At 40.5% G+C, this 21,807-nt stretch overlaps 1 protein-coding gene across 2 annotated transcripts in view; it reads right to left on the bottom strand.

The window, feature by feature from the left end:
• FOXN1 (forkhead box N1) overlaps positions 1-21,807 on the bottom strand; it is a 136,860-nt gene that overhangs the window by 14,214 nt on the left and 100,839 nt on the right. For both annotated transcript variants that reach the window (XM_082245305.1, XM_082245304.1), the window contains exons 6-7: positions 9,406-9,533; positions 2,639-2,735 (exon numbers count right to left, since the gene is read on the bottom strand). In XM_082245305.1, coding sequence (XP_082101431.1) covers positions 2,639-2,735; positions 9,406-9,533 — 225 coding nt within the window. The remainder of the gene's footprint in view (positions 1-2,638; positions 2,736-9,405; positions 9,534-21,807) is intronic.

A 21,807-nucleotide genomic window follows, 5' to 3' on the forward strand; every position in this document is an offset into this window, starting at 1 on the left:
GGCTATTACAACTCCTGTAAACTGACCAATGCCCGGATGTGATGTCTGAATTTGACTTGGTATTAGCCTCTTGGAGTCTACTGTATAGTCTACATAACAGAACACAAAGAGGTAATAGAGAAGCAGTACTAGTTCCTTACTAGGACATAAGCCTTGTCGATCTCTATTGCTATACAGCATAGGGGTCACCATTGTCCGGTAAGTGAACACCCAAAGGGGGAGGTCCGGCACTGGCTCACTGCACCACAAAAGATTGCATGTTTTGTGCACTTTCTTCCTGGCACTCCAGCACCTTTGTGAGACATTTTTTGGGACTGTGTACATCTTATCATCTACTGAGATCTTAAACAACTATTACATCTGGACTGGCACTTTATATTTATATATTTTAATTATATTTATATAGTATATGTTTACATGGTTTCTACACCCCATTTTTTGCACATAATTGCACGGTGCACTTTATGAGTTTTTTTGAGTAGAACGTAATCACTTTATTGTCATACACTATTGTTTGCGCTGTGATATATTTTTCTCATGGTTTATACATAGTCACATTGGCCCAAGCTGGATCAATGTAACTAAACATATCCATAATTGGAATTCACCTCTAATATTTAAACCTTTTATGACCAATGTGGAGGTAAATAAAGGTTTGACATAGTCATAGCAGCTTAGATGCCCAGACCATGTCTAGTACCTTTAAACGTCAATTTAGCTATCTGTAAAGACTGGGTTTTTTTGCATTTTGCACAAATGTGAGAAGCACTTTTCCCACTGACCATTATGCTAGTCTCTCATACAGTAATGGCCATAGATGGATCAAAATTTGGCTGGTCCCTGCTAAACCTGCCAAATTTCAGTTAATCTATGGCCAGCTTTAGTTGAACAGACCTTTGGTCACCAGTGCTCACTACCAAATTTCTGCATCTTGATTGGTTAGATCAACCATTCTCGACTTTTCAAGCACTGAGGAAACTTTAAAATAAAGTTATAAACTATAAACAAAAAAAGAACGAAAATTTTGAAAAAATAACAATATTTTTCACATTTTTTTTATATGAAATTCCCTCAAAAAAATGTAAAAAATCGACATTTTTTATCATTTTTGGCCAATTTGTTTTCTGCTACATATTTTTGGTAAAAAAATCGCAATAAGCGTATTTTGATTGGTTTCCGCAAAAGTTATTGCGTTTACTAACTAAGGGAAAGATTTTTGTCATTTTTGGTGTTTTTTTTTTTAACGAGTAATGGCGGCGATCTGCGATTTTTTTTGCGGGACTGCGACATTGCGGCGGACAGATCGGACCCTTGACTGACATTTTTGACACTTTTGGGGGTACCAGTGACATTACTACAGTAATCAGTGCTATAAATATGCACTGTTACTGTAAAAATGACACTGGCAGGGAAGGGGTTAATTTTATTGGAGAGGGAGGGGTTAATGTATGCCTGGTGCTTACTGACATGTGCGGGGGGAGGTGACTGAGTGAAACAGGGACAGATCGCAGGTTCAGCTATGCTGAACCCTGCAATCTGTCACTGTCTGTCACTTAGGAGATCCGCCCGCTTTGTTTACACAAGCGGGCGGATCTCCACACTCGATTCCCCGACGATGGGGGAAGAGCGGCGGTGATCACCGCCGCTCCTCCCCTGGCCCGACTTCCGCTGTGACTGAAAACAGCGGGAGCGAGCCTACGTCGCTGGACGATAACGAGCCACATTGCCGCAGTAGCAGCAATGTGAGCGGGGGTAAAGTGGGTAAAAGGCAGAAATTGCTCATTGCTCAAGGAACACCTAACAACCTCTAGAGCAGGGTTTCTCAACCAGGGTTCCATGGAACTCTGGGGTTCCTCCAGGGGTTCCTTGAGCAATGAACAGTTTCTGCCTCTCAGATAAGTTCCCACTGACGCCGATGATATTTTTAGCTCTCTGTAAATGGGTAATTTTTCCCAATGACCACAAGTGTAAGGATCATTCTTCCCAATGACCATTACACCAATGTATCATGAGTTGTAGGCATAGTAATTTGTAGCAGGCGTTCCCAGAGATCGGAAAAAGTTATTTCAAGGGTTCCTCTGTGTTGAAAAGGTTGAGAAAGGCTGCTCTAGAGTTACCCTAGGGTTCTATGAAACACTGGTTAAGAACAGCTGTGGTTACACAATACAGTTGAAAAAAATGCTTATCTGGCCATGTTTGCTTAGTAAGCCACACTAGGATTTCTATTTCCACTACAGAAGAATCAAAAATTTTAATAAAATTTTAAATAGCCTATTAAATATCAAAGTGCTGTATATAAGACAAAACAGTGACAGAGATAAGAACAGTGAATGGAGAAACAGCCATGACAGGTGCTGCATTTTTTACTTGTTTGAGTTTATTAAATACACATCTGCTTTGGGGCAGCAAATTCAATATACATTCTTTTCTTGCAATAGTTAATGAAAATCATCATGACAAGGTTAAACTTGGAGTAGTATTTTCATAAATATCATGTGCTCACAAGTTATGCTGAAATGTTTGTGTATGTGTCAGATTAGTTGCCATGCTCGTTTGGACAGATAGACGAGCTTCTGATTAAGAAAGTTTCAACCAACTTCATTTTTAGATAAGCGTTTCTATGTTTTAAATGCCTTACCTTGAAATAAGGAAAGTGCTCAGTCATAAAATTATAGATCTCACTCACAGGAAGGCTTCCAGTTTTACTGTTCTTCAGGGCCATAAATATTAGGATGCTTTTAAAGTAAATACAAAGAATTGTTAACAACAGAATACTACATGACTTATAAATAAAAGTGAGAGATAGAGAAAAGAGATGCTCAGGTAGGAGATGGTTAAAGTGTACAAATGGACAAAACTTTTACTTTTAAAGAGGAAGTAAACTCTCCCCAAAAAATGAAAAACCTTATAAGACAAAGGCATAATGAGCTAGTATGCGTTGCATACTAGCTCATTATGAAATGCTTATCTTAGAACGAAGCCCCCGCAGTGCCGCCCGCTCAGCGACAGGACGGCCGACATGTTCGGCCATCCTGCTTCCTGATTGGCCAGAGGCGCGATTACATGTGCGCGGGAGCCGCAGTTCAAGGCACAGGGCTATGAAGGAACGGCACGGGTGGCCGTTCCTTCAGAGTGCATGCGTCGATGATGTAATCGGCTGCATTAAAAGTAAATATATCCTAAACGGTGCATGTTTAGGAGATATTTACAGTACCTATAGGTAAGCCTTATTAAAGGCTTACCTATAGGTACAACTTCCATGAGAGGGTTTACAACCTCTTTAAGTTTATTTTTTGCTGTTTATGTCTCATTAAGGCTATTGTCTTCACTTTCTGTTCCAGGGACACAGCAATAAATAATAGGAATTTGCTACAAAGTGTGGGGAAATCCCCTTTTAGACAGTTGTTACCAGGAGTTTATATTGGAAGGTTAAAGAGAAACCATGGGCAAAAATAAAAAATAAAATGGCATGTATGATGCAGTCTGCCTTTAGCATTAACACAGCTGTTTTTGTTTGTTTGAGTTTAACCTACAACATTTTGCATTACCTCTTGGTCCTGCCAGTAGACTGTTATTTTCTTAGCTTTCCTTTAATAGACCAAGCTGTCCAGTAAAAGGGACAGGGGGTTCAGATGAACACTAACTGGTAGGTTTGCAGTGGTCAAGTTTTATTCATATAGTTTAAACCTTCATCCAAAAACAACAAAAACACTGTTGCTGTAACTGCTCAAAAAAGGTTTTAGCAATAGTTAAAGCGGAGTTCCAGCCGTTTCTGTGTTTTTTTTTTTTTTTAAACTCAGCAGCTACAAAAAGTGTATCTGCTGACCTTTAATAAACACACGCTCACCTGTCCCACGATCCAGCGATGCGGCCTCCTGAAGCCTCGCTTCTCTCCCTCTCCTCTTCCAGGCGCCCGCATGACTAGTGTGGGCACCTGGCTGTGACAGCTTGCGGCTCCACAACAGGGTGCACACTGCGCATGCGCGAGTCGCGCTGCACTTCCTCAATGGTTGGGCAATCTTCTGGGACCTGTGATGTCCCAGAAGATTGCAGTGAGGGATGGGGAGAGGAGAACCTCCGCTCGAGCCGCCTAGGCGGCCCGAGCGGAAGTGGGAGCGGGGACCTGTCAAAACTAGGTACGCGCTCCCCCCACCAAAAATGACATGCCAAATGTGGCATGTCAGGGGGTCAGGAGTCCTTAACCTCCCTGGCGGTATGATTATGTCAGGAATTATGTACCAAAAGCGGTACAATTTTTTGTATGGAAATTTGGCTTTATGTATTGTAGGCCTACAATTCTTAGTAATTACTGACTTAAACCTGACCAAAACAAGACTCTAGTAGACTTTCCAGATGTGATAAATTTGAAACACAAACGCATGAATTATAATCTATATTTGTAATTATAATTATTTGTAATAATTTATAATATTTATAATTATAATAAATATAATTATACTTATATAACTATAATAAGTATAAGTATAATATATACTTATATAATTATAATACTTATATAATTATAATACGTATAATAAGTATAATTTATAATTATAATTACAAATAATTATAATTATAATTATTTGTAATTATAATCTATATTCTATAATTATAATTGTATCACCTCCTTTTTATGTGTTTGTGTTGGTGCAACAACCACCCCGAGTCAGGCTTGGGGTTACCGCTAAGGGGGTTAAAGCAGAACTTCCTCTTTTGGGTGGAACTCCCCTTTAATAACTTGTTAGTCACTTACATAAAGCCAACTAAATCTAATAATCCATTTAAGGGTCACCAAATTTGTTTTCTATGTGCCCTGTTCACGCCATACATGTGTGGTGGAGTGCACAGAAACGCATGCTCAATGGACTAGGATTCCCTGAGATATGCAAGGCTAACAGCGTTCTTGGTAATTCAGAAAAGCCACAACAGAAATGAATATGTCAGTGCGTACACATGAGAGTGCTAAACTGTGCTGTATCCTTGTGATACATCCGTCCCTTTTGAAGCAAGATTTTAGGCATTTTTTAGATCTCACTTATGGACTGTGTGATCTTGGCACTATTATGCCTCGTACACACGATCAGATAATCGTACGAAAAAAATAGTTTTCGAATTGATCGCGTGATAATCTGATCGTTAGTACACAGCTTTAGACAGATGATCACGACATTTCGTCCAACAAAATCCGAAGGGACAAACACAAAATCTTTTGTCGTATGATAGCCTAGCGAACGACAATCGTTTAATCAGTACAATATGCGTCGGCTAAAAATCGATAGACAAAGACCACGCATGATCAAAAACACGAAAACAACAACCAGAAAGCTTTTCCAGAATTGTATGAAAAAAATCATATGTTTAGTACGCATTGTTGAATTAGATATTAGTATGCAACAAATGCGAACGATAAGTCATCTGATTATCTGATCGTGTGCACGAGGCATTAGTCTTAGTACCTGATAAACGAAGTACATAAAATTAGGGGCTAAATTTGTGTTTGTGTTTAATTTAGTAGTTATGTTTTTGGTTTAGGGATTATTTCAATGTTAAAGTAAATCTGTCGCCAAAACATTTTTTGTTCTTTTAGTTTTGGGTAATGTGCGGAAAGGCTTTGCCTTCTGTTAAGCTAGCAATACAGGGACCAGCCAAATTTTGGTCAGTGTGTGTCCATCTCCACTCGACAAGAGACAATTATTTACTTAACTTCTGTTGAAGAGAAAACTTTTCTTGATGGTGTATTCTGACAGCAGCTCAGCATTAAACGTCTCAGAAAGAGGAATTCCTCCATTCACCTTGTTTGTGTGAATGGAGGAATCTGTTATTTTTTTTTTTTTGTTCAGTGCACTGTCTGAATGAAAAAAAAAAAAAAAAACCCCAAAAACTAACAGTGTATGGACAATATTAGGGTTAACATCTCTGTCCCCCTTGGGAGATTTACCCTCTCTATTTGTCCTGATAACCAATGTCATATGGACAGAAATGAATAAGAAATCAAAAATGTTAAGGTTGTTATCGGAACAGGACTAGACGGGAAATCTTCCAGTGGGAACACTTGTTCTGGTGACAACTGTCTCTCATTTCCTTGTAACAAAAAGTGAAGGTAAATTTCCACAAAGAGACACAGACAGCAAAACAACTAACTGATAGAGGTTTTAACTCTTTCCATCTCTAGCTTAAAAAAAGTCTGGCTATAAATACACTTTAAAGTAGAATTCCAGGAAAAACCTAGCTAATCTTAAAAATGTTCTCTCCCCCCTTCTAACACTTGTTCTGACTAACCTGAAGCAGCTGCAGGGGAGAGGAGAGAGTGTTTGATAACTGCTGGCAATGCTTAAGCAAGGTGATGCCACACATAAGCTCACTAAAGTGTATTTATAGCCTGTTAGCGTTCGCTCCTCTCCCCTGAACCCGCTGCTGGCTGACAAAGGGTAGCCGCATCATGTGACTCCAAAAACAGTATCTCTCCAGCGCTCAAGTGGTATGCGGGAGCGAGTGGTCTGAATGGTCTTTTTAGCACAGATGAGGTGGTCTTGCTGCCTTCTCAGGACCAAGGGTTTTCAAAAACACTGAAAGACAACACCGACCTTCTGCATTACCACTAAAAAAGTTTATGAAAATCAAAATAGGTAGCATACATTATACTCACAAACGTAAGATGTATTCATGCATGTAGGAAATAGGAACCAATCGCCTCCAGAACACTTCTCTACTGCTGGATGGCGTGATAGCGTCCACAATGTCCTGGCTTGGCTTATACAGTTCGAGGGAGAACCCTCTTCCTCAGAGCCAAAATTGCCACTCAATTTTGGCTCTCTGGCAATTTGGGCTTTGAGGAAGAGGGTTCTCCCTCAAAACGCATAAGCCAAGCCAGGTCATTGTGGATGCCATCAAGCCATCGAACAGTAGAGAAGTGTCTGGAGGCGATTGGTTCCTATTTCCTACATGCATGTATACATCTTATGTTTGTGAATATAATGTATGCTACCTATTTTGATTTTAATAAACTTTTTTAATGGTAATGCACAAGGTCGGTGCGCCCTTCTCTTGTTGTTGTCTCTTAGCCCCATCATGTGACCAGAGCGGGCTGAAAATAGGTAAGTATATACATCTTTATATACATCTTTCTTACACAGATTAGTCAGCATAATTGTTAGGAGGGGGGATAGAGCATTTTTAAGATTAGTTAGGTTTATCCTGGAATTCTACTTTAAATCATGTTAGATGTTATGGTTCAGAATGGAGTTATGGCTAGAGTTAAGTATTATTTCAAGATTAAAGGCTTATAAGGCTTAGAGAACATGGATATTGCTGCACAACCTTTATAACTTATTTATGGCGCTGAAAGTCTTGCACCTAGAACCAAAAACACTAGTGCTACTCTGGGCAAAAATATTATAGTTATAAACATTTTGTAAATATACATTTTATAACTGTACAATTTATGAAAACGAGTATGCTCTAACTGAATCATAGACAATGTGTGCAAATGTAGCCTTAGAGTATTGTCAAAATTACATTAGTAATTGCTTTCTTCTTCTACACAAAAGCACACTGTAAAAATAGTCATATGAGTATTTTTTTTTTTTTTATATGCAGTGGAAAAGAAAATTTAAGCATGGAACTGCTCTTAAATTTTGAAATAATTCCTAAATGCAATAATTCAAGATGATGGAGGAATTTGCCCAGTGGTGCATTTTTTCTGAGGAATTTAGGAGGTTGAAAAAGGCATGAACAGTTCAACCTGAAAGTCATATTTTTGCTGTTAAAAATAACTTTTAGAAAGTCAAAATTAGTACATGTAAAAGTTGCAATAGTTCTTTTAAGTGTTGGCTTAGCACACAAAGTACACAACATAACAAGAGTCATGCAGCACTGGTGCTTGGAATGTCTAGCCGCATTCACATTTTAATTTTGGATTCTGTCTATCAAGTCAATAAAATTTACCAGCCGGGCAGACCGTCACAGTTCCCAGTTGTTGGCAAATTTGGTTGATCTGAAAGATTACATTGGACAATATCAGACTGTTTAGTTGGAGGAAGGGGATGAGATCCACCACTTTTTCTGTATTCTCTGCAAAAAGTTTAAGCCCTCGTTCACATTGGAGGTGGGTTTGAAATTATGTGAGTTCAGCTGAGCACAGATGTCTATTGAAATCGCCCCCGAAGTTACCAAAAGTAGTGTAGGAACTATTTTTGGAAATCGGTGCGGCGCCTCAAAGTCGGTGTCGCACTGATTCAGACAGTGCCGTTGCCGGCAATAGGCTGCGATTTAGCATACAATTAGACACATCAAACTGCATGTCAAACTGCCCCTATGTGTACGGGGGCTTAAAGTTAGTTTCTCCACTTTAATTGGATTTGGGGGTTACCTTTGAGGCTGTTTTGTCAATAATGGATCGGGGTAACAACCACGTATATGTTTTAGACTAATTAGTCCTCAATGTAGGTCAGATCAGGCTAAAGTATTATGTCAATGGTGTAAAGCAGGGGTGCTCAACATGTGACCTATGGGCCACATGTGGCCCTCCGAGGAGTTTTGGTGTGCTTTCAGAAAGTGCACAACATCCACAAGATATAATAGAAGTCCATGGCAAAGAGCAGCTAACTCACTGAAAAGCTACAGGTGCGCTATGCTGCATCTGCATTGGTGGGAAAACCATACTGCATTAGTGTGAAAGCAGCCTTAGAGGGGGCTAAGGACAGTAAGGGCTCATTTATATTTGCAGTTTGGGGAGGCAGTAAAAACCCCTAGTTGAGACGTATTTTTACCACACACCCCGCCACATGATCCAGAGGGCCTGTGCAGCCTCCCTGTCACATTCTGTTTTACACTTGGACAGGAGGGGCGGCAGGGGCAGCATATACAGTAACCTATCCTCTCCATTTTTCTCCTGAAACAATTGAAATCTGGCTTCTCCTCCTCTCCCTCCCGCTGGCATTGAGCGGCTGCAGGAGAAAAATCTTCATTATGCTATTCGAAAAAAAAAAAGTAATAATTTTTAACTATTTAATTTTATTAATTGTGGCCCCTGACTGGTTACCAAATCTCCTTAGTGGCCTTCGCTCTTCAAAAAGTTGAGCACCCCTGGTGTAAAGCAAAGGCCTACTGTACATTTACACAGTTTTAGTTTTGGAGTTCGGCTATAATGCTGGACTAATGTCTGGAAACCGGGGAAAAGCAAACTGGACAAACGTAGAGGTGTTCTAATGGGATCTAATATTTATAATTTTATTTAGGAAAACAGGAAGAAAGGATATTACAAATTTCACCACTAAATATTGCATGAGTAAGAAGTAAAAATAATTTCTCCAACACGATTTCACTCTGCACACTAGGTTTTCATACCATGAGACAAAATAAGAGAACACATCCAAACAGAGAAGATGGACCCTTCTTGAGGCTTACCTGTAGGAATAGATAGGTTTGGGGTAGAGAGGCTGTTGGGGCTCAATACCAGCTTGTGGTGCGATTCTTTGATAAGGGTAGTGTGATGCAGAAATGTATGTAATGGGATAGCTCCCACCTGTAGAATACTGTAACAAACAAAGAGGAAACATGAGCAATGGCAAAAACCTAATCAGCAAGAAGCATTGAATAAGAAAGAAAAAACATGCTGTCTCAGTTCTGAAAACAGGGATTTGTTTCACTTCATTCAGAGAACAGGAAGGGAATAAGCTTTTTCTGTATATTGAGTGCTTTGGAGATTGTCTCCAGCACTCTCAGAGTATACCAATGCCAGAAGGGAACTTTAGGAGCTATGATCATGTACTGCCTTCCTTTCGTTGCTTCATCACAGAAATGTCAGACAATGATAAATACATAAGCAAAGTCCTAATCATTTATTACTATACATATGTCTTTGCTTGCTTAGAAAGGTGAACGTAACAGATTAAAAGCCTAAACAGCTGACCTGTTTAATTCATCTTTGAAGGATATGGAGGGGTGTGGACATGGGAGATCAAGGTGGAACATGGCCAGAGATTTGGGTTTTATATAAATGATGAATAGGTGCCTAGTCAGGAATTTAGACTTCAAAGTGTGAGTGTACACTAGAGGTTTATTGAGGGTGGGAAGAGTAGATGACTTACAAAGTACAATGTCATGAATTGTTGATGTGCTTTTATTTCTTTTCAAACAGACATTACACTAAATAACTAAAGCCATTTTTTTTTTTTAGTTTTTGCATAGAGTGGCAAGCAATTAGAACACCTGTGAGCTTTTCATTGCAGTCTATGCCCCCATTAGGGGGATTTACCCTCTCCTTGTTCTGGTAACTGTTATCACTGGAAGTAAAAGCGAGAGATAATCCAAAATTTCGGGTTGTCCCCAGAACAGTAATATAGAGAAAATCGTCCAATGGGGACATCAGTGATCCTAGTGACAACTTGGGTTTCCCTCACTTTACAGGAATTTCGTCTAACTTCCTGTGTTGGCTATGAGACAAAGATGGTAGAAACAAACTCACAGGGGTTATAACCCATCCTTACTCTATCCAAATTGAAAAAAAAGTTTTGGCTCCACAGTTTACGTGGACATTAGATGCCAAAGATGCCGACAGTTAGCTTGTTTTTTGGTTAGGTTAGACAATACTGTTAACCCAGTGTAGATATAGTTCTCTCATAACCTGATTTACATCAGCTATTATATTTAGTGGCTGAAAAGGTGAATTAAAGTCTAACTACAGGCAACTAAAAAAATGATAGCTGCACCCTCACTGCAAGGGTTATTAGCTTGTTTTGTCCAGTGGAGAGAAGAAACAGTTTTATTTAGCTGATCCTCTGTTCCCCCAGGCAGATGGCGCTCTACCATGCTTTGGTGGTGGACTGTCCTTCACAATCATCACATCCAATGCAGGGCTATGAATCCTGCTTTGGGCTTGATAATATAAGGCCCCATATTCCGCTAGAGCATAAGGAAGAAGAAGCTGCGGAGACTAGTCTAGCTGTGGGATGGGGCAGAGAACTGAGTAAGTAAATGTTTTTTTTTGCTCCTCTAGATAAAAACAAGCAATCAAAGTGGTTCTAAACTCGATTATTTTTACCCTAATTAAGGTATTTCCCTGCATTAACATAAAAAATGCCCACTACCTGTTCTAGCCTCCATGCCTAAACACTTACTTACTAGGCACCTCTCACCACTTCAGCACTGTCCTGGCTCCAGCACCACTCTCCTCTCTTCCTAGATTCACAGAAGACTCTGAGAGCAGCAGAAGCTATGCCTATGGACTCACAAAACTGGCTCCAGAGCTTGCCCACACAGATTTGGGCTTGAAGTTTTAGGATTTCAGTTGTTTGTGAGTGGTTGAATGCCAATTTCTACTGTCCCCACCATAAAATAGGATGGATGTGTATGCACACCGCTCTAGGTAAGTCTCCCATGTCCACCTCCACTAACACACAGACCAGGTGCTGGCCCCATCAGCCAGGGATTCCAATGAGCAAAAAAGAATTCTGGTTGGCCATACGTCCAGTAAAATCACCTTTTTTTCAGGTCCATAAACCATATCCAAAAACACAAATAGAGGGGAACAGCATCACCAGCTAAGGGAGCGTTTCACATTTCCTTAGCTCACACTAGCTATGACTAGTGCTAAGGAAGCATGAAATGCGTTAGCTGGTGATGCTGTTCCCCTCTTTTTGGACATGTTTTTATGGACTTGCTGAAAAAAAAGTGATTTTACTGGACACTCAGCCAACCAGAATTATTTTTCGCTCATTGGAATCCATAATAAAGGAGTTCTAGAATTGTAGATTTAAAAAATTATACAAGGGAAAAAGGTGATATCATAAAGGAGCATAGTTCAGGGGTCTTATGGGATAAATACATAGATATTGTCTGCAAAATGGTAATAAGTGTGAAAGTCAAAATGACCATAAGAAAAATAACCCCATATACAGTATATATGAGTAACAAAGTTTTGCTTTCACTTGGATTTTACAATGCAATTAGCTTTCATTTAAAACAAAATGTTCCTACTGAACAGAACAGGAGTTTTTCCAAGATTAATCCAGCCAACAAATTGCTGCAGTTCTACCATGGTGGGTAGCAGGGGAGGATTGGAAACCTTTGGCCATAATAAGGGGCAAACACAATCCGGTGAGACACCTTTTCACATTTGCCAGCCTCAGCTTTGTCTATGGCTTATGGCTTTCTTCACATGACATAACAGAGCAAAATGGAAATGATGGGAGACTTTGCTCTACCAGACACTGTGTCTGCAAGTCTGATGGGATATAGGGAGCAATATAATGCCCATCAACAGTCACTGAATGTGGGTACCACTGACTGATTCCTGAATAGTGGATTGTCTACAATTACCTAGAAAGTGTTGCTGAGGTTGTTGGAGCATTATAAAGGTGCGATGTAAATTACATCAAATGGTGTTCTCTGTAATTCTGGTAAGTTTATTTAAAAAAAGGCATTATAGCTGAATTCTGCCACTTTCTTAAATGTGCTCGCTTACTATGAGCTAAGTCCATTGAGTTGTATGCCAACTCGTGGATATATCTCTTTTATTTACAGCTGACAGTTGTACTGTTCCAGTGCTCTGGCAGGAGCAATGCTGCTTTCTTACAAAGCAGCTGCTCTGCCCGCCCCCTCCTCTCAGCTGTCCATTCACAGAAGGCTTTGTATTTTGAGAATGGGCACACATAATACAAAGCACTCTATGACTGGGCAAGAGGAGAGGAGGGGGTGAGCAGAATTGCTGCAAATGATTCTACAGCTAGGGAACTAGGGTATAGCAACATCCGTACTCCCAGCACTCAGTAAGAGTGGACTTACATTATAGTAATCCTGCACATTTTAGAAAGTGGCTGAATTTCTGGATTATTACTTTAAGGAAAACAGGCATAATATGTTTATATGGATGCCACAATGAATGTTTGTATAAAGTTTTTCACTATTTGCGTTTTGTCAGCATTCAATCCATTATCTGTTCTATAAAAATGAATTTACTCCTAAATGACAAGCTCTATGACATTTTTCACACTTCCTTTACAGAGAGTGATAATGATTTTAGACAGGTACTGGAAGGTACACACTTAGAACAGTCATTAATATATCCACACCTTAGATGATGACAGGATAACAACAATTCATCCTATTCCTCTGTGAAAGAGACATGGCCCAGCTGGACTTATATACACCTGGAGATGTCTCAATCTATACAGCACATTCACACGTTTTAACTTATCTTTAGAATTTGCAAGTGACCATTTATAATCCACAACTATTTTTACATGCTGATGAAAACATAAAAAAGCCCAACTCAATTTTTTTTTTTTTTGAATGAAGAATGATTAGTCTGTCAACATTTTACTGCTTTGTGTGCCCTTGGACAGGTTTCTGTTTGCTTCTTTGTAACAAGCGGTTACTTACCCTTCAGGGTTGCTCCACTCAGTTAGTGGAAGGGGCATTTTGAGCCTTTATAGAGAGATAGTGAGGGAGGAGCAGAGAGGTAGAGAGAGGGTCAAGAAGAAAAAGAAGATGTAGAGGTGTAGTGACAGGGAGCACACCTCCTCGGAGGAATACTCGTAGCTTGGTATGAAAAAATACATCACAGCACTCCCTCTTGACAACAGTTTTTTGGAACAAAATGCAAATGAACTAGGTTGGAATAATTACCCATTTCTGGAACAGAATATCACCAACTAGAATCCCAATGTACCATTTTTATGGATTGTATTATGGAGTGTTGTACCACATTCTTGTAACTTGTTTGTTTAGTAAAGCAGTTGAATAAAAGAACCCTTGCCTTCGTTTAATGTTCAATGTAAGTGCCGGCAATTTGAAGTGATTGTAATTGTGTAGAGGCTGCAGGCAATTCAGTACTGCAGAAAAAAGCCCTACAATGTTGTGCTGCACTATGGCAGACCTGGTTGGACACCTTGGCTCAGCCAACACCTGGGGGGAATTAAAATTAGTAGCAGCTGGTTCAGATTAGGAGTGGTGGTTAGTTGTGGTGGGTTGATGACTGGAAAGGGTCCTTTGGTGCACCAGCCATGATATCTGGGAACCCCTATTACACTGGCTTCAGAAAAGAGCTGGACCTGTAACCACAGTATTAGGAGTTCTCTGTAGTGTTAAGAAATGAATACGCCTAAACAGTTCTATGGTCTGAGAAGTGGAACCTGTAGTGTCTGTGAATTGGAACCAGTGGGGCTTTGGCCTACTGTCTCTGAAAAGACACATGTGAGGCCCTTTTTAGCTCCGGGACTTGGCTTAACAACCTGGACTCTAGAGGGCTCGCTATATCCTGTCTTTTAAATTAGTGTTAGACTGAACAGCATGTCAGTGAAAATACCCCCAATGGCAATTCAGACAAATATTAAGACATTTTCTAGTATAAATGGGAAGATTTAAAACCTCTGTTATGTTTTTTTGTCTGTTGCTTTGTGATTTTCCCTCTTTTCCTGTCTAGGTGGCAGGTATCTGACAGAACAGAAATTAAAGGGAATTCAGTACCATGACAGTACAATCTCTGCTTTCTACAATGACATGTATCCAACAACTTCTTTTTGTCTACTTCTCAAGTTATCCCCCTTTCCTACATTATTTTAGCTATGGAAAGAGTATGGGAGGACTGGAACCTCTGTCAGGGTCTTTTAGCTGACTGTGTCCCATTAGGGAAGCTTTCCATTGCTTAATATTCTGATTACATTGTTTACTGTGATGAGAATATGAGGAAATCTCCAATGGAACAACAGCAATGAAAAGGTAATGGAGCTTCTAGCCCTACCCATCATGCTAATGACAATGGTTGACATCATGTGACAACATTTTAACTAGAAGTGATAAAAAAAATTCTGAATGGGAGCCACAAACATCAAAAATAAAGGTTCAAGGTTTAAACTGTTACCTACTCTATCAAAACGTAAAATAAAAAATGGAATCAAACCCTATTGTTCATAAACACAAAATAAGAACCTTTAATATACAGTAAAACCTAGAAGTGCAAGCATAACTTGTTCCTGAAATGTGCTTGTAATCCAATGTACCCGTATATCAAAGTGAATTTCCCCATTAGAAATAATGGAAACTCAGATGATTTTGTTCCACAACCATTTATTCATATAAAAATTTAGATCGGTAGAAATAGCGATCTGAAAGCGAGGCTTGAATCACTCGTGGAGGGCAATGTGGAAGGAATTGCGTTGATGACGGTGGCGGTGCAGAGGACAGTCAACTATGTGAGTTGCTAAATGTTGTACCTTCATTAAATGTAACAATATTGCTACAATTAGGGGCACCTCTCTTCTCTTTTATACTTAGTTGCTACTCATTTTGCAGGAAATCGCTTGTTTTTCTAAAATTATGATTTTACATTTTGCTCGTCTTTTAAAACACTCGCAGATCACGTTACTCTCAATCCAAGGTTTTACTGTACTTCTTTTCTCTTGACATACTATACATGTCCATTAATTAGTGGATGTTGGGAACTCTTCCACTTATCGCTTATGTGGTAGGTTGTTTAGAAGCAGGTAATTTCTATTTCTTTAATTCTCAGAGGGATGAATATAGGATTGTATAAAAAAAAAATTCCAACCCATCTGCTTTCATGAATCCCCCTGGTTGCATAATGCTTGTATAATCATGTTTAATAAAAAAAACACCTTACTGTTAAATGGCTCTGTAATCCATAGCACTCTTTATTAGGTACATTCCGAACAAATCTAAAACATGTAATGATGAATCATTTAGATTATTAGTCAGAAGACTTGTCTCACTATCTTGTAAATTCTCTCATTTGATTCACCATTCAGTGAAATAGGCAAATACTTCACAGACTTGATAGCACATGTAAAGCCGCGGATTAAAATAGAACTCACAGAACACAGTTTAATGTTTGTATGTAGTTGTGCCAAACACATGTAGCAGGTAATTCCTCGTTTCTTATTGAAACATTTTAAGCAACTTGTCTTTTGGGTACTCTTACCTAAAATACAATCACAATTACAATACTAAAAGCTATGTATGTTACAAGCAGGCTAAAATTTGATGTGCTCTATTTTTCCTAAGTCAGTCCTAAGTTTTTAAAAAAGTTAGTTCACCTTTTCAGAAAAAGTAAAAAGGGGGATTGGTGGGCGGGGCCTACTTGCCCTGCATGCTGAGGTATTTTTCGCGCGGAGAAAGCTCATCAATGCCCAGGACCAGGCAGAGACTGCGTTCATAGCATAGAATCCAACATTAAGGCAATTCCCTGGCTTAGAGATGAGCCTTCACACTCATTGCCATCTTAATAGCATCATGAGCCTCTAGGCAAAGTAATGCACTGGGGCCCTTACTAGGCAGATGGTTTCTGGCGATGTGCTACGCATTCCACAGCAAATAGTGGGTGTGGTAAATGATGCTAAATGTGGGGCGTGGCTTTTAAGTCTGATTATAAACAACAAATACACAGCTAGGGAATCACCCAAATAAAATTCACCCTCTGTACATACTGTCCTACCCTCTGTACAGACTGCCCCCCTGTATACACTGCTCCCACTCCTTTTCAACACCCTCCCCATCTCTGTACACACTGCCCCCTGTCATAAATGCCTCTCCCACACTATACTGTATATATACTGTACTGTACGGTATATATATATATATATATATGTATGTGTATACTCCTCACATTTTTGTAAATATTTTATTGCATCTTTTCATGTGACAACACTGAAGAAATTATACTTTGCTACAATATAAAGTAGTAAATGTACACCATGTATAACAGTGTGAATTTGCTGTCCCCTCAAAATAACTCAACACACAGCCATTAATGTCTAAACCGCTGGCAACTAACATGAGTACACAGCTAAGTGACAATGTCCAAATTAGGCCCAAAGTGTCAATATTTTGTGTGGCCACCATTATTTTCCAGCACTTCCTTAACCCTCTTGGGCATGGAGTTCACCAGAGCTTTACAGGTTGCCACTGGAGTCCTCTTCCACTCCTCCATGAGGACATCACAGAGCTGGTGGATGTTAGAGACCTTGCGCTCCTCCACCTTACGTTTCAGGATGCCTCACAGATACTTAATAGGGTTTAGGTCTGGAGACATGCTTGGCCAGTCCATCACCTTTCCCCTCATCTTCTTAAGCAAGGCAATGATTGTCTTGGAGGTGTGTTTGTGGTCGTTATCATGCTGGAATACTGCCCTGCAGCCACGTCTCTAAAGGAAGGGGATCATGCTCTGCTTCCGTATGTCACAGTACATGTTGGCATTCATGGTTTGTTTAATGTACTGTAGCTCCCCAGTGCCGGCAGCACTCATGCAGCCCAAGACCATGACACTCCCACCACCATGCTTGACTGTAGGCAAGACACATTTTGTACTCCTCACCTGGTTGCTGCGACACATGCCTGACACCATCTGAACCAAATACGTTCATCTTGGTCTCATCAGACCACAGGACATGGTTTCAGTAATCCATGTCCTTTGTCTGCTTGTCTTCAGCAAACTGTTTGTGAGCTTTCTTGTGCATCATCTTTAGAAAAGGCTTCCTTCTGGGATGATAGCCATGCAGACCAACTTGATGCAGTGTGCGGCGTATGGTCTGAGCGCTGACAGGCTGACCCCCCCCATCCCTTCAACCTCTGCAGCAATGCTGGCAGCACTCATACATCTTTTTCCCAAAGGCAACCTCTGGATATGATGCTGAGCATGTGCACTCAACTTCTTTGGTCGACCATGGCAAGGCCAGTTCTGAGTGGAACCTGTCCTGTTAAACAGCTGTATGGTCTTGGCCACAGTGCTGCAGCTCAGTTTCATGGTCTTGGGAATCTTCCTATAGCCCAGGCCATCTTTATGTAGAGCAACAATTCTTTTTTTTTTAATCCTCAGAAAGTTCTTTGCCACGAGGTGCCATGGTGAACTTCCAGTGACTAGTATGAGAGCGATAACACCAAATTTAACACACCTGCTCCCCATTCACACCTGAGACCTTGTAGTGATCTAGCGAGTCACATGACACCGGGGAGGGAAAATGGCTAATTGGGCCCAATTTGGACATTTTCACTTAGGGGTGTACTCATTTTTGTTGCCAGCGGTTTAGACATCAATGGCTGTGTGTTGAGTTATTTTGAGGGGACAGCAAATTTATATTTATATGTTATACAAGCTTTACATTGTAGCAAAGTGTAATTTCTTCAGTGTTGTCACATGAAAAGGTATAATATAATATTTACAAAAATGTGAAGGGTGTACTCGCTTTGTATATATACAGATACTGTATATATATATATATATATATATATATATATATATATATATATATATATAAATGTCTTTACACAGTACAGGACAGTCACAAGGGCACAGTACAAGGGAGGAAGGAGGGCATAGTATGGGGGGGGGGCAGGATGGCACTGTACAGGGCAGGCAGGAGCACACATACAGGGTGGGCAGGAGATCACAGTACAGGGGGGCAGGAGGGTGCAGTACAGGGAGGCAGGAGGGTGCAGTACAGGGAGGCAGGAGGGTACAGAACAGGGGGGAAGGAATAAACAGTAAAGGGGGGCAGGAGGCCACAGTAAAGGACGACCAGGAGGGAACAGTACAGGGGGCACAAGGGTACAGTACATGGGGCAGAAGGGCGCAGTACAGGGAGGTAGGAGGGCACAGTATTGGGCAGGCAGGAGGGGGCGATACAGGGATCACTGCTGGCAGGAGAGAGGAAAGGGGTCACCACCAACAGTGTACTGGGCAGAGCTCTTTCTCCCATCCCTGCACTGTACACAGCCTGAGCACAGGCACTAAGATTTTCTGCTCCCCACACAGCACACGCTGGAGCTGAAATTTGATTCTCTTACACGTAGTCATGATCTGCACAGTGTATAGCTGACTACTGTGTTGCAGCTCTGACCTGTAAAGTTCCTTGGCTGGAAGGGCAGCTCATTTTCAATAGCCTGCTCTACACTGTGCACATCGTAACTGTTTGTTAGGGAATCGAATGGTGAGGAGGAGCTCTAAGTGCTGTGCTCAAGCTGTGTACCTGTGCAGGGATTAGAGACTACCGGCACAGCATCAGGAGGGGTGGAGTGCTTTCTTTGGGGGGTTCAACTGAAATCTGTTGGGGCCACCCCACCCCAGCAGCCTCCTGGATCCATCCATGATCCTACCACTGTTGCTGCTTGTGTGCATGGGATGTATACTGCTCTGATCCCTGCCACCCTCCTCTCCTATTCATTCCATGTGATGGGAGCAGTACACATCCTGGCCACACAAGCAGCAGTAAAATATGGTAAAGCAATAGTAAAATGCTCTGCTTTTGGTGTTCTGCCTTCACTCCTGAAAAGTGTCATAGGAGTACTCAAGACTGTGGGGGGGCTGCAGGGCTACCCCCATGCACCTGGGGCCTTGGGCAGTCCCTAGGTTGGTCTGTGCTTTAGGACAGCCCTGATTACACTGTGTGCAGTTAAAATACAGTTCCTTCTCTACAAAGTGCTGTCCCGTATTACTACACACTGTAAGTTTGGTAGATGAAGCATTATGAGGGACGTGCTGAGCCTCCATCAGTACAACATACCTCTGTTACCTCACTCCCAGTAATAGAATTGGGTCCCGCTGAGCATTGGCACGGACCTCATGCATGCTTGATATTGTCCCTTCACTTCACATGACTATAGGACCGGGCAACAAATCTCCATGACACAGGTTCGGTTCTGACTGCTACTAGAAACTGACCATTAGGGAGGGCACCAGACACTACTGTAGGACCTGTCACCTTACCATGTACTACGCCTAACAAATGGTTGCTTGGTGTCTTGAACTTGTGCATGGTTACTCATAGCAATTGCCTTTCTTTTCCTTGACTTGCCAAGTTAACCTTTTGTAACAATGGTACTTCATACCATTTTGTGCCTTATAGACCCTGGCTTTTTAGATATGCCAGAACCAACCTGCACCCCTTTGAATAACTTTAGATCGGGCTAGGAACAGCTCACAGCAGGGATAAGTCCCTTTTTGTCAGGATGGCGGCGGTGTTGGCTCCTTAACAATGAATGGCTCATCCCTGCTGGCTGACAGTGACAGTAGTAAAACAGGCAATAAAAACATATCAAAAATACACCAAATTGCACTGCATCTGCACTACAAAATTGCATTGAAAATCAGACCAAAATTGTTCTGCACTGGTGTGAACCTAGCTTTAGGCTTCATTTCTTCATTTTCATCAGGTGATTCAGCCAGCAAGTCTGTTCTTTTTCAAAGGCACAAGCTCTCCAGCAAAATGTATTAATTTACACGTGCAAGACAAACCACTTAATACTGGCGAGGGTGATTAAATAGATCATCTTTTATGTAATTATGCAAAACCTTTATCCCAAAAGGAAAAAACAGTTTGCTGTAAATTATTATAAAGTGTGAGCTGGAGTTTGGCTTCAATTTGTTAATATATCTAAATCTGGTAATCCATTTAACACTATAGTTTAGAATCAAAGCATATGTTATAGAGAATCTTCAGTTCCCCCCTCAAAAAAAATTAAGAGTCAAGCAGCTACAAATACTCTAAGCAATCTGAGCAGAAGTGGAAGTAGGTGCCTATCAAAACTAGGTGTCCCCTTCCGCCACCCCCCCCCCCCCCCCTCAAAATTAAGTGTACCTAAAAGTGATAGAGTTGGGGCGAAGAGGTGGAATTGCGAAACTTCCCCTTTTGGTTGCATTTCTGCTTTAGGTAAATGTCAAAACTGAATAACATTTAGTTTGCTACAGCACTATGTATCATAATCCCAATTACAGTGCATCCGAAAAATATTCACAGCGCTTCACTTTTTCCACATTTTGATCAGTTACAGCCTCATTCCAAAATGTAGTGCCATGAAGTCCAAGGAATTGTCTGTAAACCTCCGAGACAGGATTGTATCGAGGCACAGTTCTGGGGAAGGGTACAGAAAAATTTTGCAGGATTGAATGTCCCAATGAGCACAGTGGCCTCCATCATCCAAAAATCCAACACACCCAGTGCAGAGTTAAACCTATAACTCTGTAATTAGCAAACTTGATATTCCTTTTTTATTGTTACAAAATATGTATTCTAGATTGTAAGCTCTAACGAGCAGGGCCCTCTAGTTCCTCCTGTTTTGAACTGTATTGTAACTGTATTTTCTTCCCTCACATTGTAAAGCGCTGCGCAAACTGTTGGCGCTATATAAATCATGTATAATAATAATAATAATAATATGAAATAAAAACCTATATCCAATGCTACCAAATGAAAGCCACATCTGTTAAAAAAAAAAATATATATCACATTCAAAAAAGCTACAAATGTAAAATAAGGAGCAAACATCACACATCCCTAAAACAAAAAGTATTTTGGTTTTGCTGGAAGATGGAATGCGTCCATTGGACTGAAGTGGTCAAGATACTGCTTTTTGTGTAACTTACACCATACATTCTAGAAGTTTTTTTTTTAATCCTGCAACTAAACCTTCATTTGGTCAATACATGGTGCGATGCATATGGGAAGATTTACTAAAACTGGAGCGTGCAAAATCAGGCGCAGCTCTGGATAGTAACCAATCAGCTTCAAGGTTTCATTGTCAAAGCTTCATTAAACAAATTGAAGTTAGAAGCTGATTGGCTACCATTCACAGCTGCACCAGATTCTGTGTGCTCCAGTTTTAGTAAATCAACACCACAGTCTCCTGTGTAGTTGAGCCCTTTGGCAGCTTTCAGGAAAAATCATTAAATATTATAATAATGTGATCAGATTTGAGTCTTGCAGGTTAAGACAATTAAAAAAAGTCACATTTATCTGTTTCCTAAGTAGGAAAGATTTTTCACTGCTTAGTGAATTTACATCATATACACCTTGCAGC

Source organism: Pelophylax lessonae (genome assembly GCF_965119305.1).
Source record: "Pelophylax lessonae genome assembly, chromosome: 2".
Classification (NCBI taxonomy): Eukaryota; Metazoa; Chordata; class Amphibia; order Anura; family Ranidae; genus Pelophylax; species Pelophylax lessonae.